This window comes from Oncorhynchus masou, unplaced genomic scaffold (assembly GCF_036934945.1).
Source record: "Oncorhynchus masou masou isolate Uvic2021 unplaced genomic scaffold, UVic_Omas_1.1 unplaced_scaffold_880, whole genome shotgun sequence".
NCBI classification, from domain to species: domain Eukaryota; kingdom Metazoa; phylum Chordata; class Actinopteri; order Salmoniformes; family Salmonidae; genus Oncorhynchus; species Oncorhynchus masou.
The window spans coordinates 78,228-101,442 of record NW_027015264.1 but is presented as its reverse complement, the minus strand read 5'-3'; the positions used below and the strand labels follow the sequence as shown (position 1 = coordinate 101,442).

At 43.7% G+C, this 23,215-nt stretch overlaps 1 protein-coding gene across 1 annotated transcript in view; it reads left to right on the top strand.

Annotated features, from left to right (window-relative positions):
* The window catches only part of LOC135537973 (GATOR2 complex protein WDR59-like), a 75,912-nt gene extending 59,812 nt beyond the window's left edge, over window positions 1-16,100 (top strand). Inside the window, exons 16-18 of the mRNA XM_064963984.1 lie at window positions 14,312-14,403; window positions 14,942-15,106; window positions 15,686-16,100. Of these exons, the coding sequence (XP_064820056.1) occupies window positions 14,312-14,403; window positions 14,942-15,106; window positions 15,686-15,970 (542 nt within the window). The 3' untranslated portion in view covers window positions 15,971-16,100. The remainder of the gene's footprint in view (window positions 1-14,311; window positions 14,404-14,941; window positions 15,107-15,685) is intronic.
* The last annotated feature ends 7,115 nt before the right edge of the window (window positions 16,101-23,215 follow it).

Sequence of the window (23,215 nt, the reverse complement as noted above, 5' to 3'; positions counted from 1 at the left end):
GTGGCTGGGTAATATACCTCTACCAGCCTGGGTGGCTGGGTAATATACCTCTACCAGCCTGGGTAATATACCTCTACCAGCCTGGGTCTGGGTAATACCTCTACCAGCCTGGGTAATATACCTCTACCAGCCCTGGGTAATATACCTCTACCAGCCTGGGTGGCTGGGTAATATACCTCTACCAGCCTGGGTGTCTGGGTAATATACCTCTACCAGCCTGGGTAATAAACCTCTACCAGCCTGGGGCTGGGTAATATACCTCTACCAGCCTGGGTAATATACCTCTACCAGCCTGGGTAATATACCTCTCAGCCATACCTCTACCAGCCTGGGTAATATACCTCTACCAGCCTGGGTAATAATACCTCTACCAGCCTGGGTGGCTGGGTAATAACCTCTACCAGCCTGGGTGGCCTGGGTAATATACCTCTACCAGCCCTGGGTAATATACCTCTACCAGCCCTGGGTAATATACCACCTCTACCAGCCTGGGTAATATACCTCTACCAGCCTGGGTAATATACCTCTATCAGCCTGGGTAATATACCTCTACCAGCCTGGGTGTCTGGGTAATATACCTCTACCAGCCTGGGTAATATACCTCTACCAGCCTGGGTGGCTGGGTAATATACCTCTACCAGCCTGGGTGGCTGGGTAATATACCTCTATCATATACCTCTACCAGCCTGGGTAATATACCTCTAGCCAGCCTGGGTAATATACCTCTACCAGCCAGCCTGGGTAATATACCTCTACCAGCCCTGGGTAATATACCTCTACCAGCCTGGGTAATATACTCTACCAGGGTAATATACCTCTACCAGCCTGGGTAATATACCTCTACCAGCCTGGGTAATATACCTCTACCAGCCTGGGTAATATACCTCTATCAGCCTGGGTAATATACCTCTACCAGCCTGGGTAATATACCTCTACCAGCCCAGCCTGGGAATATACCTCTACCAGCCTGGGTAATATACCTCTACCAGCCCTGGGTAATATACCTCTACCAGCCTGGGTGGCTGGGTAATATACCTCTACCAGCCTGGTGTCTGGGTAATAAACCTCTACCAGCCTGGGCACAAACCTCTACCAGCCTGGGTAATATACCTCTACCAGCCTGGGTAATATACCTCTACCAGCCTGGGTAATATACCTCCTCTACCAGCCTGGGTAATATACCTCTACCAGCCTGGGTAATATACCTCTACCAGCCTGGGTCCCAGCCTGGGTAATATACCTCTACCAGCCTGGGGTCTGGGTAATATACCTCTACCAGCCTGGGTGTCTGGGTAATATACCTCTACCAGCCTGGGTGGCTGGGTAATATACCTCTACCAGCCTGGGTAATATACCTCTACCAGCCTGGGTAATATACCTCTACCAGCCTGGGTAATATACCTCTACCAGCCTGGGTAATATACCTCTACCAGCCTGGGTAATACCTACCAGCCTCTACCAGCCTGGGTAATATACCTCTACCAGCCTGGGTAATATACCTCTAAACCTCTACCAGCCTGGGTAATATACCTCTACCAGCCTGGGTAATATACCTCTACCAGCCTGGGTAATATACCTCTATCAGCCTGGGTAATAAACCTCTACCAGCCTGGGTAATATACCTCTACCAGCCTGGGTAATATACCTCTATCAGCCTGGGTAATAAACCTCTACCAGCCTGGGTAATATACCTCTATCAGTCTGGGTAATATACCTCTACCAGCCTGGGTAATGCTGGGTAATACCCTCTACCAGCCTGGGTAATATACCTCTACCAGCCTGGGTCTGGGTAATACCTCTACCAGCCTGGGTAATATACCCTCTACCAGCCTGGGTAATATACCTCTACCAGCCTGGGTAATATACCTCTACCAGCCTGGGTAATATACCTCTACCAGCCTGGGTAATATACCTCTACCAGCCTGGGTAATATACCTCTACCAGCCTGGGTAATATACCTCTACCAGCCTGGGTAATATACCTCTACCAGCCTGGGTAATATACCTCTACCAGCCTGGGTGGCCTGGGTGTCTGGGTAATATACCTCTACCAGCCTGGGTAATAATACCTCTACCAGCCCTGGGTAATATACCTCTACCAGCCTGGGTAATATACCTCTACCAGCCTGGGTAATATACCTCTACCAGCCTGGGTAATATACCTCTGGGTAATATACCTCTACCAGCCTGGGTAATATACCTCTACCAGCCTGGGTAATATACCTCTACCAGCCTGGGTAATATACCTCTATCAGCCTGGGTAATATACCTCTACCAGCCTGGGTAATATACCTCTACCAGCCTGGGTAATATACCTCTACTGGGTAATATACCTCTACAGCCTGGGTAATATACCTCTACCAGCCTGGGTAATTCATCCAGCCTGGGTAATATACCTCTACCAGCCTGAGTTCAGTCCTCTACCAGCCTGTCTTGTTGTCTCATTCTCCAGCCTGGGTTAAACCTCTACCAGCCCCCTGTCTGGGTTGTCTCATTCTCCAGCCTGAGTTCAGTCCTCTGACCAGCCTGGGTCTGTTGCCTACATTCTCCAGCCTGGTTCAGTCCTCTGATTCCCTGTCTTGTTGTCTCATTCTCCATAGAGTTCAGTCCTCTGATTCAGCCTGGGTAATATGTCTCATTCTCCCTGGAGTTCAGTCCTCTGATTCAGCCTGTCTTGTTGTCTCATTCTCAGCCTGAGTTCAGTCCTCTGATTTCAGCCTGTCTTGTTGCCTCATTCTCCTAGGTTCAGTCCTCTGATTCTCCTGTCTTGTTGTCTCATTCTCCATAGAGTTCAGTCCTCTGATTCTGCTGTCTTGTTACCTCTACTAGCCTAAGGAGTACCAGATGGTGACCTTGTCCAGAGCCTGACTCTGAGAATATGGAGGCTGGATCCACCTCTACCAGAAGGTGTGGAATCTGTCCTCCAATATTCTATTCAAATACCTCTCTGGGTCCCTGGTCAAAAAGTCTACCAGCCTGGTGTTTAGGAACTGGGTGTCGTTTGGGAAAATAACTCCTCTATTAGCCTGGGTAATGTTCCCCTGTCAGCCTGTGTAGCTGTGTACCACGCCTGGGTAGAGGATCCGATCAGCCTGGGGATAGCCTAACTACCAGCCTGGGTAATAGCCTTACCAGCCTGGGACCCTGAACCCTACCAGCCTGGGTAATACACCTCTAGGGTGAGCCTGGGTAATAACCTCCAGCCTGGCTAACTTACCAGCCTGGGTCATGTGATCATCTGGCCAGTGGCCTTTGGTTTAATATGCTAGCTCAGCCTGGGTAATGAACTCTACCAGCCTGGGTGCTTACCTCTAGACAGCCTGGGTAAAACCTCTAAAAGCCTGGGTTAATATATCTACCAGCCTGCCCTTCACCTCGGACCAGCCTGGGTAAAAGAGGCCTATCAGCCTGGGTAATGGATGACCTTCAAAATGATGTTTACCTCTACAGTAGAACTGAGGTAATGTATAGACCTGACTACAGCCTGGGTAATAGACCTCTACAGAGGAATGTATAGACCTGACTACAGTAATAACTCTACCAGCCTGGGTAATAGACCTGACTATCAGCCTGGGTAATATATACCACCTGGGTAATAGAACAGAGGCCTGGGTAATAGACCTGACTACAGAGGAATGTAATATACCTCTACAGTGGGAATAGAGGAATCTATCAGCCTGACTACATAGACCTCTACCAGCCTGGGTAATAGACCTCTATCAGAACAGAGGTAATATACCTCTACCACCTGGGTAATAGAACAGCCTGGGTAATAGACCTCTACAGCCTAGAACAGAGGAATGTATAGACCCGACTACCAGAACTGGGTAATATAGACCTGACTACCAGCCTAGAACAGAGGAATGTATAGACCTGACTACAGCCTGGAATGTAATAGACCTCTACCAGCCTGGGAACAGAGGAATGTATCAGCCTGGGTAATAGAACCAGCCTGGGAATCTATCAGACCTGGGACTACAGTAGAACAGGTAATGTACCTCTACCAGCCTGGGTAATAGAACAGAGGGTAATAGACCTCTATCAGCCTGAGGAATATAGACCTCTACAGCCTGGGAACAGGGTAATATATACCACCTGGACTACAGTAGACCAGCCTGAGGTAATATACCTCTATCAGAACTGAGGTAATATAGACCTGACTACCAGAACTGGGAATATACCTCTATCCAGCCTGGGTAATATACCTAGAACAGCCTGGGTAATATAGACCTCTACTACAGCCTAGTAACAGAGGAATGTACCAGACCTGGGTAATAGAACAGAGGTAAATACCTCTACCAGCCTGTGGATACAGAGGACCTCTATAGACCTGGGACTACCTAGAACAGCCTGGGTAATATACCTCTACCAGCCTGGGTAATGTATAGACCTCTACCAGCCTGGGAATATAGACCTGACAGTCTACAGAGGAATGTATAGACCTGGTAATAGAACAGCCTGGGGAATGTAATAGACCTCTACCAGTAGAACAGAGGAATGGGTAATATACCTCTACAGAGGAATGTATAGACCTCTACCAGCCTGGGTAATAACCTCTACCAGAATGGGTAATTGACCTACCACAGTAGAACAGAGGAATGTATAGACCTGACTACAGAGGAATGTATAGACCTGACTACAGAGGGTAATAGACCTCTACCAGCCAGAGGAATGTATAGACTCTGACTACAGAGGGTAATAGACCTGACTACAGAGGAATGTAATATACCTGACTACCAGCCTGGAATGTAATAGACCTGACTACCAGAACTGGGTAATATACCTCTACCAGCCTGGGTAACAGACCTCTAAGCCTGGGTAATAGACCTCTACCAGAACTGGGTAATATAGACCTGACTACAGAGGGTATATACCTGACTACCAGCCAGAGGTAATATAGACCTCTACCAGCCTGGGTAATATAGACCTCTACCAGCCTGGGTAATAACACCAGCCTGGGTAATAGACCTGACTACAGCCTGGGTAATAGACCTCTACAGTAGAACAGAGGAATGTATAGACCTGACTATCAGAACTGGGAATGTAATATACCTCTACCAGAGGGATGTATAGACCTGATACCAGCCTGAGGTAATGTACCTCTACCACCTGACTACAGCCTGGAACAGAGGAATCTATAGACCTGGGTAATAGAACAGACCAACCTGTAATAGACCTCTACCAGCCTGGGTAATATACCAGACCTGACAACAGCCTGGGAATATAGAGTCTGACCTCTACCAGCCAGAGGAATACCTCTACCAGCCTGGGTACAGTAGAACAGCCTGGGTAATATACCTCTACCAGAACAGAGTCTGGGTAATAGACCTGACTACAGTCTGGGTAATATACCTCTATCAGAACTGGGTAATATACCTCTACCAGCCTGGGAACAGAGGAATCTACCAGCCTGGGTACAGTGGAACAGAGGAATGTAATAGACCTGACTACAGCCTGGGAACAGACCTCTACCAGCCTGGGTAATATACCTCTACAGAGGAATGTATAGACCTGACTACCAGCCTAGAACAGAGGAATGTATAGACCTGACTATACCTCTACCAGCCTGGGTAATATACCTCTACCAGCCTGGGAACATACCTCTACCAGCCTGTAATAGACCTGACTACAGAACAGAGGTAATATACCTCTACCAGCCTGGGTAATATACCTCTATCAGTAGAACTGGGTAATATACCTCTAGACCTGACTACATAGAACAGCCTGGAATGTAATAGACCTGACTACCAGCCTAGAACAGAGGAATGTATAGACCTGACTACATAGAACAGCCTGGGTAATAGACCTGACTACAGCCTAGAATAGACCAGCCTGGGTAGACCTGACTACAGTAGAACAGAGGAATGTATAGACCTGACAGCCAGAGGAATGTATAGACCTGACTACAGTAGAACAGGGTAATATACCTCTGACTACAGTAGAACTACCAGCCTGGGTAATAGACCTGACCAGCCTGGGTAATGTATAGACCTGACTACAGCCTAGAATAGAGGAATGTATCAGCCTGGGTAATATAACAGAGGAATGTATAGACCTGACTACCAGCCTGGGTAATATAGACCTCTACCAGCCTGAGGAATGTATAGACCTGACTACAGTAGAACAGAGGAATGTATAGACCTGACTACAGCCTGGGAATATACCTCTAGACCTGGGTAATAGAACAGCCTGGAATGTATAGACCTGACTACAGCCTAGAACAGAGGAATGTAATAGACCTGACTACAGAGGGATGTAATATACCTCTACCAGAGGAATGTATAGACCTGACTACCAGAACAGAGGAATGTATAGACCTGACTACCAGTAGAACAGAGGAATGTATAGACCTGACTAATAGAACAGAGGAATGTATAGACCTGACTACAGTAGAACAGAGGAATGTATAGACCTGACTACAGCCTGGGTAATATAGACCTGACTACAGAGGAATGTATAGACCTCTATCAGCCTGGGTAATAGAGGAATCTACCAGACCTGGGTAATATACCTCTAGAACAGAGGAATGTAATAGACCTGACTACCAGTAGAACAGAGGAATGGGTAATAGACCTGACTACCAGAACAGAGGAATGTATAGACCTGACTAATAGAACAGAGGAATGTAATAGACCTGACTACAGAGGAATGTAATAGACCTGACTACAGAGGAATGGGTATAGACCTGACTACCAGCCAGGGAATATAGACCTGACTACAGAGGAATGTATAGACCTGACTACAGAGGAATGTATAGACCTGACTACAGCCTGGGAATGTATAGACCTGACTACAGAGGAATGTATAGACCTGACTACAGAGGAATGTAATAGACCTGACTACAGTAGAACAGGGAATATACCTCTAGAGCCTGGGTAATATAACCAGAGGAATGTAATAGACCTGACTACAGAGGAATGTATAGACCTGACTACAGTAGCCAGAGGAATATAGACCTGACTACAGAGGAATGTATAGACCTGACTACAGAGGAATGTATAGACCTGACTACAGCCTAGAACAGAGGAATCTATAGACCTGGGTACAGTAGAACAGCCTGGGTAATAGACCTGACTACAGCCTAGAACAGAGGAATCTACCAGCCTGGGTAACTACAGTAGAACAGAGGAATGTAATAGACCTGACTACAGTAGAACAGAGCCTGAATGTATAGACCTGACCTGGGTAAGAATACTCCTCTACCAGCCTGTAATATACCTCTACAGCCTGGGTAATAGACCTGACTACAGAGGTAATGTATAGACTCTACCAGCCTGGGTAGAACAGAGGAATGTAATAGACCTGACTACAGCCTGGGAATGTATAGACCTGACTACCAGCCTGGGTAATAGACCTCTACCAGACCTGGGTAAGTAGAACAGAGCCTGTATAGACCTGACTACCAGCCTAGAACAGAGGAATCTATCAGACCTGACTAATAGAACAGAGAATGGGTAATAGACCTGACTACAGTGGAACAGAGGAATGTATAGCCTGGGTAATGGAACAGAGGAATGTATAGACCTGACTACAGTAGAACAGAGGAATATAGACCTGACTACCAGAACAGAGGAATGTATAGACCTGACTACAGTAGAACAGAGGAATGTATAGACCTGACTACAGTCTGGGAACAGAGGAACCTATAGACCTGACTACAGTAGAACAGAGGAATGTAATAGACCTGACTACAGAGGGTAATTGACCTGACTATCAGTCAGAGGAATGTATAGACCTGGGTACATAGAACAGAGGAATGTATAGACCTGACTACAGCCTGGGTGTATAGACCTCAGACTGGGTAATAGAACAGATCAGAATGGGTAATAGACCTCTACAGCCTAGTAATAGAGGAATGTAATAGACCTGACTACAGTAGAACAGAGGTCTGTAATAGACCTCTACAGAGGGTAATAGACCTCTACCAGCCTAGAACAGAGGAATGGGTAATAGACCTCTACCAGCCTGGGAATGTATAGACCTGACTACAGCCTGGAATGTAATAGACCTGACTACCAGCCAGAGGAATGTATAGACCTGACTACAGTAGAACAGAGGTAATATAGACCTGACTACAGAGGAATGTATAGACCTGACTACAGTAGAACAGAGGAATGTAATAGACCTGACTACAGAGGAATGTAATTGACCTGACTACACCAGAACAGAGGAATATATCTAGACCTGGGTAATAGAACAGCCTGGGTAATAGACCTCTACCAGCCTGGGTAATATAGACCTCTACCAGCCAGAGGAATATAGACCTCTATCAGCCTAGAACAGACCTCTATCAGACCTGGGTACAGTAGAACAGAGGAATGTATAGACCTGACTACAGAGGAATGTATAGACCTGACTACAGCCTGGGAACAGAGGTAATGTATAGACCTGACTACAGCCTGGGTAATATACCTCTACAGTAGAACAGAGGAATGTATAGACCTTCTACAGTAGAACAGAGGAATGTATAGACCTCTCACTACAGAGGAATGTATAGTCCCTGACTACAGTAGAACAGAGGAATGTATAGACCTGATTCTCCTGTCTCAGAACAGAGGAATGTATAGACCTGACTACAGTAGAACAGAGGAATGTCTCATTCTCCTGAGTACAGTAGAACAGAGGAATGTTGACCATTCTCCATAGAACAGTCCTCTGATAGACCTGTCTAGCATTCTCCATAGAGTTTAGTCCTCTGATTCTACCTGTCAGTTGTCTCATTCTCCATAGAGTTCAGTCCTCTGATTCTAGACTTGTTGTCTCATTCTCCATAGAACAGAGGAATCTATAGACCTGTCTTGTAGATTCTCCAGAGGAAGTTAGACTCTGACTACAGTCTCAGAACAGAGATTAGTAGACCTGATTCTCCTAGAACAGTTGTCTCATTCTCCATAGAGTTCAGTCCTCTGATTCTCCTGTCTCATTCTCCATAGAGTTCAGTCCTCTGATTCTCCTGTCTCATTCTCCATAGATGTTCAGACTCTGATTCTACTGTCTCAGAACAGAGGAATGTATAGACCTGTCTCATTCTCCAGAGGAATGTTCAGACTCTGACTGTCAGAAGTATAGACCTGACTACAGATAATGTATAGACTCTGATTCTACAGAGGAATGTATAGACCATTCTCCAGAGAATGTATAGACCTGACTACAGAGGAATGTATAGACCTGACTACAGTAGAACAGAGGAATGTATAGACCTGACTTGTAGAACAGAGGAATGTATAGACCTGACTACAGAGGAATCTGTATAGACCTGACTACAGTAGAACAGAGGAATGTAAAGACCTGACTACAGTAGAACAGAGGAATGTATAGATTCTGACTACAGTAGAACAGAGGAATGTATGACCTGCTTCTACAGTAGTAACAGAGTGAATGTATAGACCTGACTAGAGGATATGTATAGACCTGACTACAGTCAGAACAGAGGAATGTATAGACCTGACTACAGTAGAACAGAGGAATGTATAGACCTGACTACAGTAGAACAGAGGTGTGTTTAGACCATGACTCCAGAGGAATGTATAGACCTGACTACAGTAGAACAGAGGAATGTATAGACCTGACTACAGAGGAATGTATAGACCTGACTACAGTAGAACAGAGGAATGTATAGACCTGACTACAGTAGAACAGAGGAATGTATAGACCTGACTACAGTAGAACAGAGGAATGTATACGACCTGACTACAGAGGAATGTATAGACCTGACTACAGTAGAACAGAGGAATGTATAGACCTGACTACAGTAGAACAGAGGAATGTAATAGACCTGACTACAGTAGAACAGAGGAATGTATAGACCTGACTACAGTAGAACAGAGGAATGTATAGACCTGACTCCAGTGGAACAGAGGAATGTATAGACCTGACTACAGTAGAACAGAGGAATGTATAGACTTGACTACAGTAGAACAGAGGAATGTATAGACCTGACTACAGTAGAACAGAGGAATGTATAGACCTGACTACAGTAGAACAGAGGAATGTATAGACCTGACTACAGTAGAACAGAGGAATGTATAGACCTGACTACAGTAGAACAGAGGAATGTATAGACCTGACTACAGTAGAACAGAGGAATGTATAGACCTGACTACAGTAGAACAGAGGAATGTATAGACCTGACTACAGAGGAATGTATAGACCTGACTACAGTAGAACAGAGGAATGTATAGACCTGACTACAGTAGAACAGAGGAATGTATAGACCTGACTACAGTAGAACAGAGGAATGTATAGACCTGACTACAGTAGAACAGAGGAATGTATAGACCTGACTACAGTAGAACAGAGGAATGTATAGACCTGACTACAGAGGAATGTATAGACCTGACTACAGTAGAACAGAGGAATGTATAGACCTGACTACAGTAGAACAGAGGAATGTATAGACCTGACTACAGTAGAACAGAGGAATGTATAGACCTGACTACAGTAGAACAGAGGAATGTATAGACCTGACTACAGTAGAACAGAGGAATGTATAGACCTGACTACAGTAGAACAGAGGAATGTATAGACCTGACTACAGTAGAACAGAGGAATGTATAGACCTGACTACAGTAGAACAGAGGAATGTATAGACCTGACTACACAGAGGAATGTATAGACCTGACTACAGTAGAACAGAGGAATGTATAGACCTGACTACAGTAGAACAGAGGAATGTATAGACCTGACTACAGTAGAACAGAGGAATGTATAGACCTGACTACAGTAGAACAGAGGAATGTATAGACCTGACTACAGAGGAATGTATAGACCTGACTACAGTAGAACAGAGGAATGTATAGACCTGACTACACTAGAACAGAGGAATGTATAGACCTGACTACAGTAGAACAGAGGAATGTATAGACCTGACTACAGTAGAACAGAGGAATGTATAGACCTGACTACAGTAGAACAGAGGAATGTATAGACCTGACTACAGTAGAACAGAGGAATGTATAGACCTGACTACAGAGGAATGTATAGACCTGACTACAGTAGAACAGAGGAATGTATAGACCTGACTACAGTAGAACAGAGGAATGTATAGACCTGACTACAGTAGAACAGAGGAATGTATAGACCTGACTACAGTAGAACAGAGGAATGTATAGACCTGACTACAGTAGAACAGAGGAATGTATAGACCTGACTACAGTAGAACAGAGGAATGTATAGACCTGACTACAGTAGAACAGAGGAATGTATAGACCTGGCTACAGAGGAATGTATAGACCTGACTACAGTAGAACAGAGGAATGTATAGACCTGACTACAGAGGAATGTATAGACCTGACTACAGTAGAACAGAGGAATGTATAGACCTGACTACAGTAGAACAGAGGAATGTATAGACCTGACTACAGAGGAATGTATAGACCTGACTACAGTAGAGGAATGTATAGACCTGACTACAGTAGAACAGAGGAATGTATAGACCTGACTACTTAGAACAGAGGAATGTATAGACCTGACTACAGTAGAACAGAGGAATGTATAGACCTGACTACAGAGGAATCTTATAGACCTGACTCCAGTAGAACAGAGGAATGTATAGACCTGACTACAGAGGAATGTATAGACCTGACTACAGTAGAACTCCTAATGTATAGACCTGACTACAGTAGAACAGAGGAATGTATAGACCTGACTACAGAGGAATGTATAGACCTGACTACAGTAGACAGAGGAATGTATAGACCTGACTACAGTAGAACAGAGGAATGTATAGACCTGACTACAGTGGAACAGAGGAATGTATAGACCTGACTACCCTAGAACAGAGGAATGTATAGACCTGGACTCTCCTAGAACAGAGGTCTGTTCTATAGACCTACATCTCCCTTTATTACAGAGGAATGTATTGACCAGAACTACATCTAGAACAGAGGAATGTTATAGACCATCTCCCTTTAGAATGGTGGAATGTTACAGACCTCTGATCTACAGAGGAATGTATAGACCTGACTACAGTAGAACTTTATTATGGAATGTATAGACCAGAACTACATCCTAGATTAGTGGTATGAGTGCTTAGAACTACATCTCCCTTTATTATCTCTGTTCTATATAACTACATCTCTCCTATTATTATGGTCTCTTCACCAACTCTCTCTCCTCTCTCTATTACCAACTCTCTGTTCTCTCATCTCCACCAACTCTATTCTCTCTCTGTTCACAGAACTACATCTCCTCTTTATTATAGTCTCTCTCTCTCACAGAACCATCTCCTCTCACTATCTCACCATCACTCATACAGACCAGGCTATCCTGACCTATGGTGGTCTGACAGACTACCCTTTATTATCTGCTCTGTTCCCCAGACACATCTCCCAGGATTCTTCTGGTCAACCTGCAGATCAGAACTACATCTCCCTTTATTATGGTGGTCTGGTGAGCTTATAATCTCCCTTTATTATCCTGGTCTGTTAGTCTTATCTCCTTTATAACTCTGTTATAACGTCTCCTATGATATTATGGACTGTTATAACTCCTTATCGTCTCCTTTATTATGGTGGTCTGTTAACTCCTAATGACATCTCCTTTATGATAGTCTGTTCTGCTTGTAACTACATAATCCCTTTTTCTATGGTCTGTCTTATGACTACTTATAACTGGTTATAACAGAACTACATCTCCCTTTATGATGGTCTGTTCTGCTTGTAACTCCTAATGACCTCTTTATTATAGTCTTATGACTGCTTGTAACTCCCTAATGATGGTCTGTCAGAACTCCCCGTATGACAGTTTATAACTCATAATGACATATGCTATGTCAATTAGTATTTAAAAGGGTTATGATCTCCTAATGGTCTGTTGTCAGTCTAACGACATCTTATTCATTATGGTGGTCTGTTTATGACTACGTAGTTAGACGGATCCCTGCACCCTTCAGAACGTTAGAATGGCTTTATTATGGTCTGTTCTATAGAACCACATCTCCCTTTATTATTATGGTTTGTTCAATAGAACTACATCTCCCTACATAATGTTGGTCTGTTCTATAGAACTACATCTCCCTTTATTATGGTGGTCTGTTCAACAGAACTACATCTCCCTGTATTATGGTGGTCTGTTCAACAGAACTACATCTCCCTTTATTATGGTCTGATCTATAGAACTACATCTCCCTTTATTATGGTGGTCTGTTCAACAGAACTACATCTCCCTTTATTATGGTCTGTTCAACAGAACTACATCTCCCTTTATTATGGTGGTCTGTTCTATAGAACTACATCTCCCTTTATTATGGTATGTTCTATAGAACTACATCTCCCTTTATTATGGTCTGTTCTATAGAACTACATCTCCCTTTATTATGGTCTGTTCTATAGAACTACATCTCCCTTTATTATGGTGGTCTGTTCAATAGAACTACATCTCCCTTTATTATGGTCTGTTCTATAGAACTACATCTCCCTTTATTATGGTCTGTTCTATAGAACTACATCTCCCTTTATTATGGTCTGTTCAATAGAACTACATCTCCCTTTATTATTATGGTCTGTTCTATAGAACTACATCTCCCTTCATTATGGTGGTCTGTTCTATAGAACTACATCTCCCTTTATTATGGTCTGTTCAATAGAACTACATCTCCCTTTATTATTATGGTCTGTTCAACAGAACTACATCTCCCTTTATTATGGTCTGTTCTATAGAACTACATCTCCCTTTATTATGGTCTGTTCTATAGAACTACATCTCCCTTTATTATGGTGGTCTGTTCAACAGAACTACATCTCCCTTTATTATGGTCTGTTCTATAGAACTACATCTCCCTTTATTATGGTGGTCTGTTCAATAGAACTACATCTCCCTTTATTATGGTCTGTTCAATAGAACTACATCTCCCTTTATTATGGTCTGTTCTATAGAACTACATCTCCCTTCATTATTATGGTCTGTTCTATAGAACTACATCTCCCTTTATTATGGTCTGTTCAACAGAACTACATCTCCCTTTATTATGGGTGGTCTGTTCTACGTAGAACTACATCTCCCTTTATTATGGTCTGTTCTATACCAACTGGTTCTACATCTCCCTTTATTCTGTGGTGTGGTCTGTTCAACAGAACTACATCTCTGTGGTTATTATTATGTGGTCTGTTGTGATAGAACTACATCTCCCTTTATTATTATGGTCTGTTCAACAGAACTACATATCCAGAACTCTGACACAGTGTCACTTTGTGTCCCGACATGTTTCCTGCTTCCCATATGGTTCTTTGTTCTACGTAGTACCAATGTGGTTCTGTGGTGTGATTGTTCTACACCGTACCAATGTGTTTCTGTGGTGTGATTGTTCTACGTAGTACCAATGTGGTTCTGTGGTGTGATTGTTCGACATCGTACCAATGTGGTTCTGTGGTGTGATTGTTCGACACCGTACCAATGTGGTTCTGTGGTGTGATTGTTCTACATCGTACCAATGTGGTTCTGTGGTGTGATTGTTCGACACCGTACCAATGTGGTTCTGTGGTGTGATTGTTCGACACCGTACCAATGTGGTTCTGTGGTGTGATTGTTCGACCGTACCAATGTGGTTCTGTGGTGTGATTGTTCGACACCGTACCAATGTGGTTCTGTGGTGTGATTGTTCGACACCGTACCAATGTGGTTCTGTGGTGTGATTGTTCGACACCGTACCAATGTGGTTCTGTGGTGTGATTGTTCGACACCGTACCAATGTGGTTCTGTGGTGTGATTGTTCGACACCGTACCAATGTGGTTCTGTGGTGTGATTGTTCGACATCGTACCAATGTGGTTCTGTGGTGTGATTGTTCGACATCGTACCAATGTGGTTCTGTGGTGTGATTGTTCGACACCGTACCAATGTGGTTCTGTGGTGTGATTGTTCGACACCGTACCAATGTGGTTCTGTGGTGTGATTGTTCGACACCGTACCAATGTGGTTCTGTGGTGTGATTGCTCGGGCCTCCAGATGGATGCGGTGAACCGTAGCTGTGTGGTGTCAGCCGTGTTCGGGACCAACCAGGTCCACCTGGTGGTGAAGTTCCCTTCCCACTACCCCAACAACGCTGCTCCATCCTTCCAGTTCATCTCCCCCACCACCATCCCCACAGCCATGAGGACCAGGATACAGAAGGTACCTGTACTGTGTGTAACCTGTGTGTGTGTGTGTGTGTGTGTGTCTGTATCGTCTGTGTGTGTGTGTGTCTGTATCGTCTGTCTGTGTGTGTGTCTGTAGCGTGTGTGTGTGTCTGTATCGTGTGTGTCTGTATCGTGTGTGTGTGTGTGTCTGTACTGTATCCGTCCAGTGTGTGTGTGTGTCTGTACTGTGTGTGTGTGTGTGTTGTGTGTGTGTCTGTACTGTGTGTGTGTGTGTCTGTGTGTGTGCCTGTATCGTGTGTGTATGTGTGTGTGTGTGTGTCTGTATATGTGTGTGTGTGTCTGTATCGTGTGTGTGTGTCTGTATCGTGTGTGTGTGTGTCTGTATCGTGTGTGTGTGTGTGTGTGTGTGTGTGTGTGTGTCTGTAGCGTGTGTGTGTGTGTGTCTGTAGCGTGTGTGTGTCTGTATCGTGTGTGTGTGTGTGTGTGTGTCTGTATCGTGTGTGTCTGTATCGTGTGTGTGTGTGTGTGTGTGTGTGTGTGTGTGTGTGTGTGTGTGTGTCTGTATCGTGTGTGTGTGTCTCCCTCTCCTCACAGTTGTATCTCCTCTGTGTAGATCCTGACAGACACGTCACTGCAGAAGGTGAAGAGGAATCAGAACTGTCTGGAGCCCTGTGTTAGACAGCTGGTGTCCTGTCTGGAGTCTTACATGGTGAGACGCATACATTTTAAATACTTTTTAAAATGTTTAATCCACGAATCACATTACATCAAGAACCGTTCAAACATTTCGAAGGTCTTGGACACAATGACACTCGTGGACAATGTTCCCTCTAAGAAGAAATGCCATGTGGCACAGAGAAGTCAGAAGTTTACATACACTTCAGCCAAATACATTTAAACTCAGTTTTTCACAATTCCTGACATTTAATTCAAGTAAAAAGTCTTTGTTTTAGGTCAGTTAAGATCACCATTTTATTTTAAGGATGTGAAAGGTCAGAATAATAGTAGAGAGAGTGATTTATTTCAGCTTTTATTTCTTTACTACACCGGCTCTCGTCTTATGTGGCCGGGCAAACTATTACAGACTATAAAGGGAAGCAGAGCCGTGAGCTGCCCAGTGACACGAGCCTACCAGACGAGCTAAGTCACTTCTATGCTCGCTTCGAGGCAAGCAACAACACTGAAACATGCATGAGAGCATCAGTTGTTCCGGATGACTGTGTGATCACGCTCTCCGTAGCCGATGTGAGTAAGACCTTTAAACAGGTCAACATTCACAAGGCTGCAGGGCCAGATGGATTACCAGGACGTGTGCTCCAGGCATGTGCTGATCAACTGGCAAGTGTCTTCACTGACATTTTCAACCTCTCCCTGACCGAGTCTGTAGTACCTAAATGTTTCAAGCAGACCACCATAGTCCCTGTGTCCAAGAACACAAAGGCAACCTGCCTAAATGACTACAGACCCGTAGCACTCACGTCTGTAGCCATGAAGTGCTTTGAAAGGCTGGTCATGGCTCACATCAACACCATTATCCCAGAAACCCTAGACCCACTCCAATTTGCATACAGATGACTCAATCTCTATTGCACTCCACACTGCCCTTTCCCACCTGGACAGAAGGAACACCTATGTGAGAATGCAGCTCAGCGTTCAACAACATAGTACCGTCAAAGCTAAGGAACCTGGGACTAAACACCTTCCTCTGCAACTGGATCCTGGACTTCCTGACGGGCCGCCCCCAGGTGGTGAGGGTAGGTAACAACACATCCGCCACGCTGATCCTCAACACAGGGGCCCCTCAGGGGTGCGTGCTCTGTCCCCTCCTGTACTCCCTGTTCACCCACAACTGCATGGTCAGGCATGACTCCAACACCATCATTAAGTTTGCAGACGACACAACAGTGGTAGGCCTGATCACCGACAACGACGAGACAGCCTGTAAGTGTAATGGATCTCTTCGTCGTCTGAGGCCGAGTATGAAATATGGGACCAATGCACAGCGTGGTAAGTGTCCATGTTAATTTATTAACTGAACACACAAAACTAAATAACGAAGTGAATGGAAGAAACGAAACAGTTCTGCATGTTGACATACACAAAACAGAAAACAAACACTCACAAACAAGAGTGGAAAAACAGGCTACCTAAGTATGGTTCTCAATCAGAGACAACGATCACACCTCTTTACAGCTGCACCATCACAGAGCATCCTGACGGGTCAAATGCATCACCGCCTGGTACAAAAGGAACGGCAACTGCTCAGAGCCTCCGACAGCAAGGCACTCAGATCAGAGGGTAGCTGCACCGTACTGACGGGGCATCAGTACATCACTGGGGCTTAGCTGCCTGCCATCCAGAACCTCTACACCAGGCGGTGTCAGAGGAAGGCCCTAAAAATTGTCAAAGACCCAGCCACCCCAGTCATAGACTGTTCTCTCTACTACCGCATGGCAAGCGGTACCGGAGTGCCAAGTCTAGGACAAAAAGGCTTCTCAACAGTTTTTACCCCCAAGCCATAAGACTCCTGAACAGGTAATCAAATGGCTACCCAGACTATTTGCATTGTGTGCCCCCCAACCCCTCTTTTTACACTGCTGCTACTCTCTGTTCATCATATGTGCACAGTCACTTTAACTATACATTCATGTACATACTACCTCAATTGGCCCGACCAACCAGTGTTCCCGCACATTGGCTAACTGGGCTATCTGCATTGTGTCCCACCACCCGCCAACCCCTCTTTACGCTTCTGCTACTCTCTGTACATCATATATGCATAGTCACTTTAACCATATCTACATGTACATACTACCTCAATAAGCCTGACTAACTGGTGCCTGTATATAGCCTCGCTACTGTTATAACCTCTCCACTGTATATAACCTCTCTACTGTATATAACCTCTACTGTATATAGCCTCGCTACTGTTATAACCTCTCTACTGTATATAGCCTCTCTACTGTATATAGCCTCTCTACTGTATATAACCTCTACTGTATATAGCCTCTCTACTGTATATAACCTCTCTACTGTATATAACCTCTAGCTGTATATAGCCTCTACTGTATATAGCCTGTCTACTGTATATAGCCTCTACTGTAGCCTCACTACTGTATAAGCCTCTACTGTATATAACATCTCTACTGTTATAACCTCTCTACTGTATATAGCCTGTCTACTGTATATAGCCTCTACTGTATATAGCCCTCTACTGTATATACTGTATATAGCCTCTACTGTATATAGCCTCTCTACTGTATATAGCCTCTCTACTGTATATAGCCTCTCTACTGTATATAACCTCTCTACTGTATATAGCCTCTCCTCTCTACTGTATATAGCCTCTCTACTGTATATAGCCTCTCTACTGTATATAGCCTCTCTACTGTATATAGCCTCTCTACTGTATATAACCTGTCTCTACTGTATATAGCCTCTCTACTGTATATAACCTCTCTACTGTATATAGCCTCTCTACTGTATATAGCCTCTCTACTGTATATAACCTCTCTACTGTATATAGCCTCTCTACTGTATATAGCCTCTACTGTATATAACCTCTCTACTGTATATAACCTCTACTGTATATAACATCTCTACTGTATATAGCCTCTCTACTGTATATAGCTCTCTGTATATAGCCTCTACTGTATATAGCCTCTCTACTGTATATAGCCTTTCTACTGTATATACCTCTCTACTGTATATAGCCTCTCTACTGTATATACCTCTCTACTGTATATAGCCTCTCTACTGTAATAACCTCTACTGTATATAACCTCTACTGTATATAACCTCTACTGTATATAGCCTCTCCACTGTATATAACATATCTACTGTATATAGCCTCTCTACTGTATATAACTGTATATAACCTCTACTGTATATAGCCTCTACTGTATATATTCTCTACTGTATATAGCCTCTCTACTGTATATAGCCTCTCTACTGTATATAGCCTCTCTACTGTATATAGCCTCTCTACTGTATATAGCCTCTACTGTATATAGCCTCTCCTGTATATAGCCTCTCTACTGTATATAGCCTCTACTGTATATAGCCTCTCTACTGTATATAGCCTCTCTACTGTATATAGCCTCTCTACTGTATATAGCCTCTCTACTGTATATAGCCTCTCTACTGTATATAGCCTCTCTACTGTATATAGCCTCTCTCCTGTATATAGCCTCTCTACTGTATATAGCCTCTCTACTGTATATAGCCTCTCTACTGTATATAGCCTCTCTCTCCTGTATATAGCCTCTCTACTGTTATAGCCTCTCTACTGTATATAGCCTCTCTCCTGTATATAGCCTCTCTACTGTATATAGCCTCTCTCCTGTATATAGCCCTCTCTGTATATACCTCTACTGTATATAACCTCTCTACTGTATATAACCTCTCTACTGTATATAGCCTCTGTATATACTGTATATAGCCTCTCTACTGTATATAGCCTCTCTAACTCTCTACTGTATATAGCCTCTACTGTACTGTAACCTATAGCCTTGTATATAGCCTGTATATAACCTCTCTACTGTATATAACCTCTCTACTGTATATAGCCTCTCTACTGTATATAGCCTCTCTACTGTATATAGCCTCTCTACTGTATATAGCCTTTCTACTGTATAACCTCTCTACTGTTATAACCTCTCTACTGTATATAGCCTCTCTACTGTATATAACCTCTCTACTGTATATAGCCTCTCTACTGTATATAGCCTCTCTACTGTATATAGCCTTTCTACTGTATATAACCTCTCTACTGTATATAGCCTCTCTACTGTATATAGCCTCTCTACTGTATATAGCCTCTCTACTGTATATAGCTTATCTACTGTATATAGCCTCTATACTGTATATAACCTCTCTACTGTATATAGCCTACTTATATAGCCTCTACTGTATATAGCCTCTCTACTGTATATAACCTCTCTACTGTATATAGCCTCTCTACTGTATATAACCTCTCTACTGTATATAGCCTCTCTACTGTATATAACCTCTCTACTGTATATAACCTCTCTACTGTATATAGCCTCTCTACTGTATATAGCCTCTCTACTGTATATATACTGTATATAACCTCTCTACTGTATATAGCCTCTCTACTGTATATAGCCTCTCTACTCTACTGTATATAACTCTCTCTACTGTATATAGCCTCTCTACTGTATATAACCTCTCTACTGTATATAACCTCTCTACTGTATATAGCCTCTCTACTGTATATAGCCTCTACTGTATATAACCTCTACTGTATATAACTCTCTACTGTATATAACCTCTCTACTGTATATATCCTCTCCTGTATATAACCTCTACTGTATATAACCTCTCTACTGTATATAGCTCTCTCTCTACTGTATATAACCTCTACTGTATATAACTCTCTACTGTATATAACCTCTCTACTGTATATAGCCTCTCTACTGTATATAACCTCTCTACTGTATATAGCCTCTCTACTGTACAGTATATCACACTGTATATATCCTGTCTTTTTACTATAGACCTGTACACTGCACTGTTGGTTAGAGCCTGTAAGTCAGCATTACACTGTTGGTTAGATAAGTCAGCATTACACTGTTGGGTTAGAGCCTGTAAGTCAGCATTCACTGTATGTAAGTAGCATTCACTGTTGGTTAGAGCCTGTAGCATTTACACTACTGTAGAGCCTGTAGTCCTCTACACTTGGTTAGAGCCTGTAGTCAGCATTCACTGGTTATAGTCAGCCACTCTGGTTAGAGCCTGTAAGTCAGCATTACACTGTTGGTTAGAGCCTGTAAGTCAGTATGCATTGGTTAGAGCCTGTAAGTCAGCATTGCACTGTTGGTTAGAGCCTGTAAGTCAGCATTACTGTTGGTTAGAGCCTGTAAGTCAGCATTACACTGTTGGTTAGAGCCTGTAAGTAGCATTACACCTGGTTAGAGCCTGTAAGTCAGCATTGCACTGTTGGTTAGAGCCTGTAAGTCAGCACACTATTGGTTAGAGCCTGTAAGTCAGCATTACACTATTGGTTAGAGCCTGTAAGTCAGCATTGCACTGTTGGTTAGAGCCTGTAAGTCAGCATTACACTGTTGGTTAGAGCCTGTAAGTCAGCATTGCACTGTTGGTTAGAGCCTGTAAGTCAGCATTGCACTGTTGGTTAGAACAGTCAGCACTGTTGGTTAGAGCCTGTAAGTCAGCATTGCACTGTTGGTTAGAGCCTGTAAGTCAGCATTCACTGTTGGTTATATAAGTCAGCATTGCACTGTTGGTTAGAGCCTCTCATTGCACTGTGGTTAGAGCCTGTAAGTCAGCATTACACTATTGGTTAGAGCCTGTAGTCAGCATTGCACTATTGGTTACTGTAAGTCAGCATTGCACTGTTGGTTAGAGCCTGTAAGTCAGCATTACACTGTTGGTTAGAGCCTGTAGTCAGCATTACACTGTTGGTTAGAGCCTGTAAGTCAGCATTGCACTGGTTAGAGCCTGTATATTGCACTATTGGTTAGAGCCTGTAAGTCAGCATTACACTGTTGGTTCATTACACTGTTGGTTAGAGCCTGTAAGTCCATTACACTGTTGGTTAGAGCCTGTAAGTCAGCATTACACTATTGGTTAGAGCCTGTAAGTCAGCATTACACTGTTGGTTAGAGCCTGTAAGTCAGCACTGTTGGTTAGACTGTAAGTCAGCATTACACTGTTGGTTAGAGCCTGTAAGTCAGCATTACACTGTTGGTTAGAGCCTGTAAGTCAGCTCACTGTTGGTTAGAGCCTGTAGTCAGCCACTATTGGTTAGAGCCTGTAAGTCAGCATTGCACTGTTGGTTAGAGCCTGTAAGTCAGCATTACACTGTTGGTTAGAGCCTGTAAGTCAGCATTACACTGGTTGTTGGTTAGCCTGTAAGTCAGCATTACACTGTTGGTTAGAGCCTGTAAGTCAGCATTGCACTCTCTGTAAGTCAGCATTACACTAGCCTGTAAGTCAGCATTACACTGTTGGTTAGAGCCTGTAAGTCAGCATTACACTGTTGGTTAGAGCCTGTAAGTCACATTGCACTGGTTAGAGCCTGTAAGTCAGCATTACACTGTTGGTTAGAGCCTGTAAGTCAGCATTGCACTGTTGGTTAGAGCCTGTAAGTCAGCATTATACTGTTGGTTAGAGCCTGTAAGTCAGCATTACACTGTTGGTTAGAGCCTGTAGTATGTTGGTTAGAGCCTGTAAGTCAGCATTGCACTGTTGGTTAGAGCCTGTAGTCAGCATTCACTGTTGGTTTTAGCCTGTCTACTGTTGGTTAGAGCCTGTAAGTCAGCATTGCACTGTTGGTTAGAGCCTGTAAGTCAGCATTACACCATTGGTTAGAGCCTGTAAGTCAGCATTACACTGTTGGTTAGAGCCTGTAAGTCAGCATTGCACTGTTGGTTAGAGCCTGTAAGTCAGCATTACACTGTTGGTTAGAGCCTGTAGTCAGCATTGCACTGTTGGTTAGAGCCTGTATACACTGTTCAGCATTACACTGTTGGTTAGAGCCTGTAAGTCAGCATTGCACTGTTGGTTAGAGCCTGTAAGTCAGCATTACACTGTTGGTTAGAGCCTGTAAGTCAGCATTGCACACATTGGTTAGAGCCTGTAAGTCAGCATTACACTATTGGTTAGAGCCTGTAAGTCAGCATTGCACTGTTGGTTAGAGCCTGTAAGTCAGCACACTGTTGGTTAGAGCCTGTAAGTACAGCATTACACTGTTGGTTAGAGCCTGTAAGTCAGCACACCATTGGTTAGAGCCTGTAAGTCAGCACACATTGGTTAGAGCCTGTAAGTCAGCATTGCACTGTTGGTTAGAGCCTGTAAGTCAGCATTACACTGTTGGTTAGAGCCTGTAAGTCAGCATTGCACTGTTGGTTAGAGCCTGTAAGTCAGCATTACACTGTTGGTTAGAGCCTGTAAGTCAGCATTACACTGTTGGTTAGAGCCTGTAAGTCAGCACTGCACTGTTGGTTAGAGCCTGTAAGTCAGCATTACACTGTTGGTTAGATTACACTGTTGGTTAGAAGTCAGCATTGCACTATTGGTTAGAGCCTGTAAGTCAGCATTACACTGTTGGTTAGAGCCTGTAAGTCAGCATTACACTGTTGGTTAGAGCCTGTAAGTCAGC